At 60.0% G+C, this 12,596-nt stretch overlaps 1 protein-coding gene across 2 annotated transcripts in view; it reads right to left on the reverse strand.

The window, feature by feature from the left end:
• Positions 1–1,436: 1,436 nt before the first annotated feature.
• Positions 1,437–12,596, reverse strand: part of FLNC (filamin C) — a 29,179-nt gene continuing 18,019 nt past the window's right edge. Inside the window, exons 27-48 of one of the 2 annotated variants that reach the window (XM_033194356.1) lie at positions 12,028–12,184; positions 11,764–11,953; positions 11,545–11,568; positions 11,163–11,410; positions 10,651–10,749; positions 10,239–10,338; positions 9,779–9,919; positions 9,362–9,490; positions 9,094–9,267; positions 7,958–8,119; positions 7,679–7,882; positions 7,093–7,245; positions 6,874–6,996; positions 6,495–6,737; positions 6,031–6,300; positions 5,801–5,938; positions 5,399–5,514; positions 4,062–4,194; positions 3,786–3,962; positions 3,371–3,589; positions 2,497–2,706; positions 1,437–2,378 (exon numbers count right to left, since the gene is read on the reverse strand). In XM_033194356.1, coding sequence (XP_033050247.1) covers positions 2,191–2,378; positions 2,497–2,706; positions 3,371–3,589; positions 3,786–3,962; positions 4,062–4,194; positions 5,399–5,514; positions 5,801–5,938; positions 6,031–6,300; positions 6,495–6,737; positions 6,874–6,996; positions 7,093–7,245; positions 7,679–7,882; positions 7,958–8,119; positions 9,094–9,267; positions 9,362–9,490; positions 9,779–9,919; positions 10,239–10,338; positions 10,651–10,749; positions 11,163–11,410; positions 11,545–11,568; positions 11,764–11,953; positions 12,028–12,184 — 3,598 coding nt within the window. In that variant the 3' untranslated portion in view covers positions 1,437–2,190. The remainder of the gene's footprint in view (positions 2,379–2,496; positions 2,707–3,370; positions 3,590–3,785; positions 3,963–4,061; positions 4,195–5,398; positions 5,515–5,800; positions 5,939–6,030; positions 6,301–6,494; positions 6,738–6,873; positions 6,997–7,092; positions 7,246–7,678; positions 7,883–7,957; positions 8,120–9,093; positions 9,268–9,361; positions 9,491–9,778; positions 9,920–10,238; positions 10,339–10,650; positions 10,750–11,162; positions 11,411–11,544; positions 11,569–11,763; positions 11,954–12,027; positions 12,185–12,596) is intronic. The other variant, XM_033194357.1, reaches the window with a different exon arrangement.

Consider the following 12,596-nt stretch of genomic DNA (forward strand, 5'->3'; position numbering starts at 1 on the left):
TTTCTTCAGATGGGTAGTAGCCCCACCTCATAGGGCTGTTATGAGGATTAATGAGGGAGGGCCTTTAAGGCTTAGCACCCAGGGCCACACTGTGGCTGGCTGGAAGCGGGCAGGCTGGAGGTCAGGTGGAGGCAGCCGAAGCTGAGGGGGAAATTAGCACATCTAGGGGTGAGAGTGAGGGGGGCAGAGAGTGAGGAGGGGTGTGTGGGAGGGTGTGAGGGAAGAGGGAGGAAGCACAGAGGCTGGTGAGAGGTGAGAGGTGGGGAGGTCAGGGATTAGGAGTTGAGGCCTCGTGGGTTTTTCTGCCAGGCCCACCACCATGTGCTGAAATGCCCAGGTGGGTCTAGATTGTGGGATCAGGTGAATGAAAGGCGTCTTTTCCCTGCTCCAGCTACTCAGCTGCTCATTTATTCACTCATGCCCATTCACTCACTCATTCACACCCAGGGCCAGGGAGCTCCATCTGGTGGGGAGCCGTGGATACATGGCCACAGCTCAGGGTGGTAACTGCCGCTAGAGATGTGTCCCAGGGCAGTTTGGGAGCTGAGGGCACTGATCCAGGAGGGGTAGGGAGGGGTCCAGGAAACTTCCTGTTGGCCAGGAAGATGAAGAGGGTGGGGAGGCAAGGGTGTTTCCGGGAAGGGGCCCAAATTCAGCATGGGTGCCCAGTTAACTAGAGGTGGTGAAGGGAGGTTGGAGGTGGAGGGTACAATGGGGAGTGGGCTTGCTGCCCAACTCATACGGCTGGGGAGGCTGCTGTCTGAACCTGGGGCGCCTTGGAGACCTTGTCAGGAAGAAACTTTACTCTGGAGCAGGAGGGAGTCACAGAGGGCCCTAAACCAGAGAGGGGCATACTCTCTTAAAGTGACCCCGCTCAAGCTGCAGCATGGAGAGGAGGTTGGAGGGAGCTGACCAGGGCAGGGCTGGGGCAGGAGTTCAGGAGGGAAGCCCTGTGCGAGCTCAGTGCTGGAAAGGGGCATGAAACAGGCCAAGCTGATTCAGTACCAGACTGGGGGGAAGGTGCTGAGTCTGCAGGTGGTTCTGTCTGCCTGCTGGTTGAGGAATATTCCTGTTTGAGTCAGTGCTCACTGTTTTAAAGTCTTAATTTGAAAAACATCCTTGAGGTCAGGCTGAACTGAAATTGGCCTCCCGGGGTCCTGGGGCAGTACTGTAGAATACAGTATCCACACCCTGTACTGTCCACGAACCCTCCCGCTGGGACGCCTTCCCACATCCCCGAGCCCCCGCCCCCGGTTCTTTCAGGCACTCTGCCAACATCCCAGACCTCACTTCTGCCCCAGGACCTTCCCCTCGACCTGGGTCAATCTTCCAGGGGACAGCCAGGCTGCCTCTGCCTCCCCAGGGCCCAGTTTCTCGTGTGGCAGGCCAGAGGGCAGCCAGCCACAGAGAGCACACCCATAAGGAACAGCCAAGCCTCTGCGACAGCCGCACTTTATTTGGAGTTTTCCACCTAAGCAGCTCCCAGCTGAGCTGCATGACATGTGCAAAAGTCCCCTAGAAAGCTGGGCCTCGCAGTGTGTAAAAAAGGCCCCCCATGGGGCAGAGCCGTGCAACCATTTTAAAAAAAGAGACAGTGAGAGAGAAATCAGGCCCCCTGGGAGCCTGGCTTGGGCGGAGTGCACATCGCTCGGGCCGGTCCATGTGCCGGGCCACTCCTGCTGATTCAGGGGCTGTTTTCTTCTCTGATTGTGCTTTCCTTTCCAAGTCCTTAAAAGTCTGGGGTTGAAGCTACCAGAGGGACCAGACCAAGTCCTCAGGGACAGGAGGGTGGCTGGCCGGCGATGCAGATTGAGGGTGACCTCACACACAGACACCCACAACACAATGCTCTCCCACTGCTCAGCCCTGCCAGAAAACTCAGGGCTTCCCTGGCCTTGCAGCCCACTCGTCAGCCCCTCATGTCCCAGCCTCTGCCCCTGAGCCTGGCCCCAGTCTGCCCTCATGTCACATTCCCAGGGAGGGACACTGTCCTAACACAGACTAGGTCGTCCAACCCCCGGGACGCAGTGGGGTGGGGAGGCTGTGCCTTCACTTCACCCCCAAGGCAGGTGTTTGTAGTGTCTGATTCTGTGCGTGTATCTGGGTGTGGCACGTGTGTGTGTGTGTGTGTGTGTAATGTGTGTTTGGCTGGAGGTGGGGGCTGAGGCTGGGGCGGTACGTTTTTGGCATTCAAGGGACCTTGACTTTGAAGGGGCTTCCAGGGACACTTTCGTCACCCCACTTGACGATGAGGATGTAGTCCCCTTTCTCCTTGACGGTGTAGGTGACATTGTACACCCGGTTCCCCATGTGCTTCACGTACACCTCCTCACAGGGGGTCTTGGGGCCGTGCACACCCACCATCATCATGTTGGTGCCTGGAGAGGGAGGCAGAGGGATGGGCTCACACCAGGGAGTCCCCTACTGTGACCCACACCCTGCTCCCCGACGGCTTCTTGCTCGTACCCTGGGAGACGCCCTCCCCCCGCCACCTGCCTGCTTTGCTGCAGTCCACGGTGAAGGAGTTCTTCTGGCCCACGAAGGCTTGGGACAGCCCAGGGCCCCGAGTCACCACCTTGCTGGCATCCGAGGAGAACTTGGGGATGGAGCTGTAGCTGGAGCCCCGGCTTGAGGAAGACTTGGTCACAGTCTCCACCAGAACGGTGGATGTTTCGTGAAGGCTGTGGCCTCCAGACAGCCTTGGACCTGAGGGGCGGGTGGAGGGGGCGCAAACCTGGTCAGAAGGGCTTCCTGTTCTTCCCCAGGCAGGGGACCCTCGGCCAGCACTGCCACCCTGTAGGACTCACTGCCTGCATTCGGGGCTGCCCCCAAATTCCTCCAAGGGCCACTCTAGGAGCACAGCCCCATTCCCAGCCAGGGCCCTGAGCTGCCAGCTCCAACTGGTGCTCCACCCCAGGGCTGGGGCCTCAGACGCTGTGACCCTCACCCTTGCAGGCTTTGGGAACTCAGGCTAACTCACAGGATTAGAGTCACTTTGCAAAGGAACACCCACCCAACTCATCCTACAGACAGCCTCAAGAGGGAAGCTTGCTCAATACTGACTGTGTCTTCTTGGAGCCGAGGAATACGGGAAGCCAGGAGGGAAGAAAGTGATGCTAGAGCCTGAGGAGCCAGCGCAGGCCAGAGCTGAAGGAGTGAGGGGCCGCGATGGAGAGGAAGAATGGGACTTTTACACCATCATGCCTGACTCCACAGAATGTGTGCTGTGTAGAGCCAGGCCCACCTCTAGCCCTGGCAAACTGACCATGATGTCTGGGTCAGACTATGGTCTGAATGTGTGTGGCCACCGGAGCCCTCCAGGCTGGGCTGGGCTGCAGGTTGGATGGACCTCCCCGAAGCCAGCACTCACCAGTGACCTTGGCCTTGAAGGGGCTGCCCACGATGTGCTGGGGGCCACCATACTTGATGGCAATGAGGTAGTTGCCAGGGGCCATGGGAGTGTAAGTGACCACGTGGCCCTCAGGACACTCCCGACAGTCCAGCTGCACCTTGGAGGGGCCATCAATGGTGACAGACAAGGCCCCCGAGCCGGCATTCAGGGTGTTCACGATGAACTCTGATGACACACCTAAGGGCCAGAGGTAGCAAGGCTGAGGGCAGGAAGGGCTTGTGGCCCAAGAGGGGCTGGGCTCCAGCCCCCTGGACAGCCTCTGTGGGGACTCCTGGCTCAGGAAGCAGGGCTCCTGCCTCTGGAGCAAGGCAGCACCAGACTAGTGGCCAAGCACCCCTAGAAGTCACCCTGTTCCCCAGCTCCAGGCACTCACCAGTAGTGCCTCCCTCGAGTCCAGGACCATAGGCTGACACCAAGCCTGGGTCCCCAGCCTGGCTCTGCTCCCCAACACGGATCTTGAAGGGACTTCCAGGGATGTGGGCACCATTGAACTTGACATCGATGGAGTGGACGCCATTCTCATGGGGGATGAAGCGGATGGTATGCTTGTCTGTGGATAGAGGGTTGGTGGCTTACCCTCTATCCTTCCCCTCCCCTTCCTAGAAGGCCCCAGCCCAGCAGGGGGTTGGCAGGGGCAGGGCCAGCTCACCACTGTCTATCTCAGAGACGTAGCACTCCTCCACAGCCCCCGAGGGTGTGTGCACCCGGGCATCAATCACGCCCCGTGCGCCGTTCAGCTGCACCGCAAAGGAGGCCGGCTGGTTCACCTTGAGCCCTGTCTCCTGCAAAGGCCAAGGAGGATGCTCAGACTCCTGGAAGACCAGGGCTGGAGCAGTCTTCTCTGAAGCCCCACATGGTGCTCACTGTAAGCTCAGCCCAAAGGCTGCCACCACCCTACGCCCAGCCTGGCCCCTGCCTGCCAGACCAGCCTGGGAGCAGGAGGAGCCAGGGTCTGGTATGCAACCCTATGCGTGCACCTGCTATCCTAGCTGTGCTTGGTGTGTGGGAGATGAGAGATGATGTGCCCTGTCCTGGCTGAGGAAGGAAGGGCCCCACTCTGTGTGAAGCAGGCTGAGAGCAGAGGGCAAGTGCCTGATGGGCTCTGTGGGCTGGTGGTGCCAGAGAGCTCTGAGGTAGGAAGCTGAGTTTGGCTGGACTGGCCTGGGAAAGCTTCCTGGAGGAGGTGGACCAACAGGGAGGACCCAGAAGAAGCACAGAAGGGCTCTAGGGGAGGGATTGGAGCCTGCATTGGGGAACCTGGTTCAGGAGTGGGAGGAGGAGATGCACAAGGACCCTAGATGGGCTAATGTGACCACCCTGAGGGGCAGCCAGGAGGCGCGTGGGATAAGGAGCTGGGGTGAGGCCTGTCTATGCCCGTTATGCAGAAGCTCCTTTACAGTGTGTCCCCTGGACACCTGGCCCCCTGGTTTGCATGTTTCAGTGTGACTTGCTGAGAGCCTTCCTTGCACATGTCCGCTACGACAGAATGGAAGGAAGACACCACATCACTAGAAGTCAGCAGCAAGAGAAAGCAAGCCAGGCCCCCATCGGCCTGGAGAGGACGCAGCCCAGGCTCTGCAGGCCATAGGCATTCCCTTTAGAGGCGCCTCTCACACCCTCTCTGCAAACTGGTTTACTCTTAGTTTGTATAGATTTTACACTCTCATTCTTATAAGTGTTGGCATCTAGCATTCTTAGAACAGGAGAAGGTGGAACAAACTAACAAGAAATGGCAGGTGGCAGTAGGACAGGCAGACCCACCCTGAGAAAGGCAGAATGAGGCGTGGCACGCCTGAGTGTAGGGGCTAGCCCACAGGGTCGGAGCCCACCGTCCCCAAGGGCCCTGCCTTGTGCCTTACGGTAAGGGACTTCTAACGACCTTCCAAGGTCACTGCTAAATCCCTGGCCCCATGGACCTGCTGTCCTCAACTCTTAAACCCATCTCTCAGATAGCAGAAACCCTCCACCCCCACCCTGGGCACAAACCTGGAGGCTGGTGACGGTGAGACGGCGAGCGTCATCCGAGAGGGAGGCCACGGGCACCACAAAGGGGCTGTCTGGGATGTGCTCATCATTGAACTTGATGGAGACCTCATAGTCACCTAGGGAGAGAGACCAGTCAGCACAGGTTCCGGGATGGAGGTTGGCAGGGCGGCAGCCTCCCCACTCTGGCTTTATCCCAGGATAGACTCCCTGGTCAGCACTCAGACCTGGAGACATACACATGTTTCCGAGGGTGTGGGGTAGAGGGAGATGGGGCAGAGGAAGAGCAGGGGGCCCCGGGGAGGGGAGATCTGTGGCCCCAAGCATCTCCTGCCTCTCCAGTGAGCAGAAACCCAGTCTGGAAGGTCAGGCAGGCCCAGCCCCACTGCCAGTGTGGACGCCCACCTGGTTCCTGGACAACATAGGAGACGCCGCAGGAGCCATCTTTGCGATCCTCAAATGCAATCTCCGCCTTGCTAGGACCCTCTACAGCAATGGACAGGCCCCCAGCACCGGCCTCCCGGGTCCAGATGCTGAACTCAGCTGGGGACAGGCAAGGTAGGGGACTTCAGCATCATCGCCCCTCACACTGGCGGTCCTGACTTCATCCCCACTCCTGGCCATCTGCCCCTTACCTGGCACGCCGGCCACACCTCGCTCCAGCCCTGTGCCTCCGGCCCGCACCTTGTGGGCCCCGCCTTCACCCAGTGGCCCCACAGTGAACTGAAAGGGGCTGCCGGGCACGTGCTGGCCACGGTACTTGACAGCGACCGTATGGGGCCCCATCTCCTGGGGCACAAAGCGCACGCTGTAGGCGCTGTCCTCGCCCTCAACGATCTCCGCAGCTTCCATCTTGCCCGATGGGCTGGTCACCTGTGCAGTCATGTCCTGAGAGCTGGCCTCGCCTGCAGGGTTTGGGGGATGTCAGGGCAACACTGGGATTCCTCCTAGCTCTGGCCCTTCCCTCCCCATCAGTTAAACCTCCCCCTCTGCTCAGACCTGCCTGGCCTTCGGGGCTCATCTGCCAGCACCAAGCCTGGTCAGCAGCACCCTCCCATCCCACTGTGAAGACCCGGCCGGCCCAGTGCGCGGTGCTCACCCTCCTGCTGCCGGGTGATGCTGCCGAAGGAGCCCAGGCGCTCCCGGCCCAGGAAGTCCCCAAACACAGCAGGGAAGGGGTCCCCTCCGACCTGGGTGGACTCCTCCACCCGCACCTCGCGCTTTGTCTCCCCGCCCCGCGTCTTGCTGATCTCTGTGCGCTCTGTGCGGGTGTAGGTGTGGCTGCTGCGCGTGAAGGTGCGTGTCAGGCGCTCCTGGGCAGACACCATCTGGAACCAGTTCCCTGTGTGGTCAAGGGAGCCAGGGTGAGGGAGGGAAGCGAGGGATAAGGAAGCAGGGTGGAGACCTGACAGGTGGGCTCTGGCCCGGGCCAGCCCTCTCCCACCACCCGCCCCACCCAGGCTCCTCCAGGCTTCTACCTGGGATCTTGAGGTTGAGGTCACAGGTGCTGCCAATGGTGGCGATGGAAGGCGCCTGTCTCCGCCGGGTGATGCTTTCCTTCATGCGGCCCTCGCCGGTCACCTTCACAGTGAAGGGGCTTCCTGACGTGGGGGGACAAAGGGTGGGTCAGGAACCTCAGACCCCTGGCCTCCTGGCTTCCCTGTCTCTCGCCACCCGACCTCTGCCCAGAGCCTTACCAGGTACGTGCTTGTCAGCAAACTTGATGTTGATGATATAGGTGCCAGGCTCGGTGGGGCAGTAGGTGACTTTGCATGTCCCGTCCTCCATATCCTCACAGTTGATGTCCACCTTGCTTGGGCCTTCAATACTCAGCCCCAAGCCCCCATACCCTGGGGGAAAGCAAGGAACACATCTCCCTCAGTCCTAAGCTGGCCAAGCCACAGTGCTCTCCTCTCCCCCGACTGCTAGCTGCACCCAGAATGGACCCGGATGTGTGTAGTGATCACGAACAAAAATGGCTCAGTGGGAGGAGAGGCGGTGCCATGGGACAGGCAGTCTGGAAAATTCCCTAAGGTAAGCCTCTTGGATTCCAGTGAGCAAGAGAGGGACAGAAACTCAGGACAGCTAACCTTTCTCTTCAAAGGGAGAGAACTGATGCGGGGCCATTCACTTTCCCCAATGGGCCGCAGAATGCGAATCCTGACAGACTGGCCAGGAAGTTTTCGGGAGGAGGGTGCAGCCAAGGGGATGCTGGGCAGGACAGAAGGACAAGTGCCTGTGGGAGGCACCTGCTGGAATGGGTGTCTCTGGGGCAGGAGGTACCTGCATTGCGAGTGTCCACGATGAACTCTGCCACCTGGAACGTGTGTCCCTCAGAAAGGCCCTTGCCCCAGACCCGCACCTTGCTGGCATCCCCGATCTCAGATGGCCCCACCAGGATCTTGAAGGGGCTGTTGGTGACGTGCTTGCCACTCTTGCGCACGCTCACCACATGCTCCCCCACCTCCTTGGGAGTGAAGGAGATCCCTGTGGAAAGGAGGTGTTAGGCAGAGCATCCTGTGGGCCCCCACCCCCGAGGTCTCCGTGAGGCCCCACACTCACCAATGTGCCGGTTGGGCAGGCGCTTCAGCAGGCAGGGCTCCTCGTTGCCCGAGGGGGCACGGATGCTGGCGGTTAGCTGGCTCAGATCACTCTCGGTGATCTTCAGCGACACATCCGTGGAGGTACCCACGTTCAGCTGTGAGGTCCTCATGGAGTCATCGCCTGGTGGGGGAGTTGGGGCATCAGGCTGCTGTGACTCCAGACAGGCCCTGCCCTCATAGGGCTCAGGAACCCTCCTGGGCAGACCCTGCTGGACTCAACAGACATGGGGGGCCGCTCCCAGGGCCTCCCACAGAGGCCCAAGGCCTGGAAAGCCCAGTCTGCACTCACATGTGAGCTGCCAGAGACTAAGAGGGGCCTGTACCCCAGTTCCACTGTGGCTGCCTCAGTCCTTGTGGGCTAAATCCCTAAAGAAAGCCTGCTGCGTTTTAACCCTGAGTCACATGGTGTCATGATAACAAAACACTAGACTGGACCGCACAGACCCCTTCCTCGCTGTGTGACTGTAATCATGTTGCTTGGCCTCTCTGGGACAGGGGTTCCTTATCCATCAAAAGAATTGTCCATGCCCTAACTTCTTAAGAGTGACTTCAGGCTGGGCACGGTGGCTCACACCTGTAATCCCAGCACTTTGGGAGGCCAAGGCAGGTGGATCACAAGGTCAGGAGATCGAGACCATCCTGGCTAACACAGTGAAACCCCGTCTCCACTAAAAATACAAAAAATTAGCCAGGCATGGTGGTAGGCACCTGTAGTCCCAGCTACTCGGGAGGCTGAGGCAGGAGAATGGCATGAACCCGGCAGGCGGAGGTTGCAGTGAGCCGAGATTGTGCCACTGCGCTCCAATCTGGGCAACAGAGCGAGACTCCGTCTCAAAAAACAAAAACAAAAACAAAAAAAAGTGACTTCAAAGACTAAATGAGGCAATGCGTTTTCAGGCACAGGAGTGGCTGACTGCTTCTTAGCTGCCATGGAGAACACAGTGTTTTTACATTTTTCAAAATATAACCCCTTACAACGTGAAGGGCCTCTGCCCTAATGTCATGAGTGACTTGAACGGGCTGGGCTTGCACATCTCTGCACTATATGTGGTGTGTGTGTCTCATGGGCTACACGTGCCCATACACCCGCCTCACCTGTGATCTTGGCGGTGAAGGGGCTCCCCGGGATGTGCTTGTCATCGAAGCGCACGATGATGCTGTAGTCTCCAGGTGCGGTCGGCAGGTAGGACACGGTGCAGGTGCCATCCTTGTTGTCCTTACAGGTGATCTCTGCCTTGGATGGGCCCTCCACGGCCAGCGACAGACCCCCTGTAGGTGGAGGTGTGGCCAAGATCAGAGGTCCTGCCCACACCCCTGCCCCTGGCGAGTCCCCACCCCAGCCCCCAGGCTGCAGCTCCCTCACCTTCTCCAGCATCTTTGGTGACAATGGTGAAGGTGGCTGGCTTGTTAACCATGCCATGGCTCAGGCCTGGCCCATAGGCACTGACATGGCGGCTGTTGATGGCATCTACATAGAACTGCAAGGGGCTCCCTTGGGGAACAGGGAAAAAGGGGGCTGGGTCAGCATCAGGGATTGTCTGAGCCCACCTTGGCCCCAGCACCTTCCAGCAGCCTCCCTGCCAACCCCCTCTGTCTGTGCCGTAGGGACCCGGCTCGTGGAGGTCTGCTTCTCACCAGGGTATAAGCCTCCCTGGGGCCTCACCTGGTGTCTGCACACAGCAGGTGCTCAATAAATATTTGTCGAAAGAAGGAAGGCAGGACTGCAGCTGCTGCCTGCTCCTCTCACCCAAGCCCCAGCCCAGCCCAGCCCTCAACTCACCAGGGATGTGGTTGCCGTCATACTTGATCCCCATCTGGTGCAGGCCTTTCTCGGTGGGTGCGTACCTCACCGTGATGGTGCCGTCCTTGTTGTCGGTGATGTTGGGCCGCGCCGTCTTCCCCGAGGGCATCCGCACCTCTCCTGCAGGGCAGACACAGTTACGTGGGGACCCTGATTTCCCCCACGGCAACCTCCCTGCTGTCCCAGGCCTGGTCCTGAGTGCTTCTGCTGCCACCTGAGAGGCCAGGCACCAGGAGACAGCCTGTGGCAGTGGCCTGAGCCCTGACATGGGGACAGATGGCTTGCACCTGAGTTCTGGCTCTGCCCAACTTGTTGTGTGATCCTGGAGAGAGCTCACTTCCTCTCTCTGGGCCTTGGTTTTCATCTCTAAGACACGGGGCTGGACCTGGAAGAGGGTATCTCCCCTCAGCCCTCATGCCTGGGGGCCGCAGGGCAGTACCTGTGAGCTCCCCTTTCTGCACCGCGAAGGGGATGACCAGGTTGAAGGGCCTCAGCATGGACTCCATTGGCTCCACAGGCACCACTGGCTCCTCTGTGGCCTGCAGTAGGTGACAGGGAATACTCAGTGACTGGGGAAGGCTCAGGAGTTTGGCTCATGCCATGACTGAAGCTGGAGAGTGAGGAAAGAACAAGGTAGTTAATGGTGAAACCAGCGTGGCAGGAGAGGTGCATCAGCTGCAAGAGAAGGAGTGCTGTGCCCAAGTGGGGTTCCATCTGCCCAGCCTGACTCCTGCCTGCTCCCCAAGAGACCCCCAGACCATGTCCCTGCCCTGGCTGCAGAGGAGTAGAGAGAAGAAATGAAGGAAGGGGAAGAGGAGAAGGAGGACATCGCCTGGTGGGAGGCGCAGTACCCAGTGTGTGGGGCGGGCGCCAGGCCGGGGAGGAGCGTAGGACTGGCGCAGCTGTGGCACTTCAGAGGGCTCCTCCTCATGTGGCAGGGGGTCACACGCCTGGGGAGGCAAGGCATGGGGGCACAGGGTGTGGCAGCGTCACAGGCCTAAGGGCTGACTCAGAGAATGGTCCAGGAACCTGAAATGCTAGCTGATATCTTGGGTGCTCGCCCCTCGGAGGGCTTCATCTTCTTGCAGGGAAGCCTCTGGGAAGATGGAGCTGGGGATGGTGGAGAACACAGTGTGTTCCTCCACAGAGAGCTGACAGCACTGGGCAGAGGGCAGGACCATGCCCTCCTCCCATTTCGGAGGGCTGTGGGGAAAGCTAAGGCTCCATCCAGGAGCACTCTGGCCCCAGGAGCCCTCAGAGAAGTGAGATTCCTTGGGGACAGTTATCGGGGATCCCTGCTGCTGCTAAAAGGGCCAGGCCCCCCTCCCCAGCCATCTAGTCTTGCTGTGGCTGCAGAACTTACCAGCACGTGGAAGGGGCTGTTCGGGATGTGCTCGCCCCCGAAGCGGATGGTGATGACGTACTTGCCCGGCTCGGGCGCTGTGTAGTAGATGTCAAAGGTACCATCATGGTTCTCAACCACGTCCACATCGAGCTCTGCCCCATCCGGCGTGGACACCGTGCATGTCACCTTCCCCTCGCCAGCTGCTTTGGCATCCACTGTGATCACCGTCTCCTGCCCAATCTGGATTCGGGGGCCCAGGCAGGCACCTGCCATGTGGGAGATCCTGCTCAGGGGGCTGGAGGGCTGGAGGGCTGGAGCCAACCCTCTCTGTTCCCGCTGCCCACCCCCTACCTCCAACCACCCTGGCCCACAGCAAGAAGAGGAGAGAAAGGGCACTCACCCAGGCCGTGGCCTCCAATGGACACTGGAAAGAGAGAACAGAGTGAGGCAAGGCAGTGCCCAGCGTGGGCTGGGGCATTGGGCAGGGGTGAGGGAGGGGCCAGGGCTAGGGCATGTGTGCTTTCTGACCAGCGGACCCCTGGGGACCAGGCCAGGGCTCTGGAGGGGGCTTTGAGGGGCTGGGTGGTGAGCAGGGCACAGGCAGCAGGTGGGCACCCACCTGTGACGAGGCACTTGCTGGCGTCCCCGGTGGGCAGAGCATGGATGCGGAAGGGTGAGTAGGGGATCTCGTCGCCGCCATACTTGATGGTGATGGTGTACCGGCCGCTCATGTCTGGCAGGTAGGACACAGTGTACGTGCCATCCCCATTGTCCCGGATGTTGGCCTTCTTGGGCTTACCCTCGGGGTCCTGAGGGAGAAGCAGAGGTCAAGGCCCGCCTGTGCCTGGAGCATGATCTGGGGGTGGGCTGCGCAGAGACTCACCAGGATCTGGACCGTGAGCAACCCCTCGCCCGCGTCCCGTGCATCGATGGTGAACTCCACAGGCAGACTGGCAGGGATCCCAGAGGCATTGAGGCCTGGGCCGCTGGCCCGCACCTTGCTGGCATCATGAGCTGGAAGGACCTTGATCTTGAAGGGGCTTGAGGAGCAGAAGGGATAAACAGTTGGCTGGGGGGCATGGACGGGGCGGAGGGGTGATCTCATCTTAAGCCAGAGTCCTCCCCATAGACATAAACAGGAAGGGGGACTGTGGGGCAGGCAGGAGAGGCCAATTCCGAGAAGCTGATGACATTCCGAGTCTGGGGGCAGGGGCACTCTGGGACTCCCTCGACAGACCCAGGGCACTTCTCCATTCCCCAGGAAGGTGCTGTAGGAGGGTCCAGGAGGAGGCCCTGGCCCAGGCCTCCTGCAGTTTTCCTAAGGCGCTAGTTTTGCTGTAAAAGCTCCTGGGGCAGGATAGCCTCAGGGCAGAGAGCCCTGGGGAAGAGCAGGATGGGGCCGTGAGACTGGACGAGGCTGACAGCTGGGAGGGGCTCTCCCGGGGACCCCAG

The sequence above is a fragment of the Trachypithecus francoisi genome, unplaced genomic scaffold, assembly GCF_009764315.1.
Source record: "Trachypithecus francoisi isolate TF-2019V2 unplaced genomic scaffold, Tfra_2.0 Lachesis_group4, whole genome shotgun sequence".
NCBI lineage: Eukaryota > Metazoa > Chordata > Mammalia > Primates > Cercopithecidae > Trachypithecus > Trachypithecus francoisi.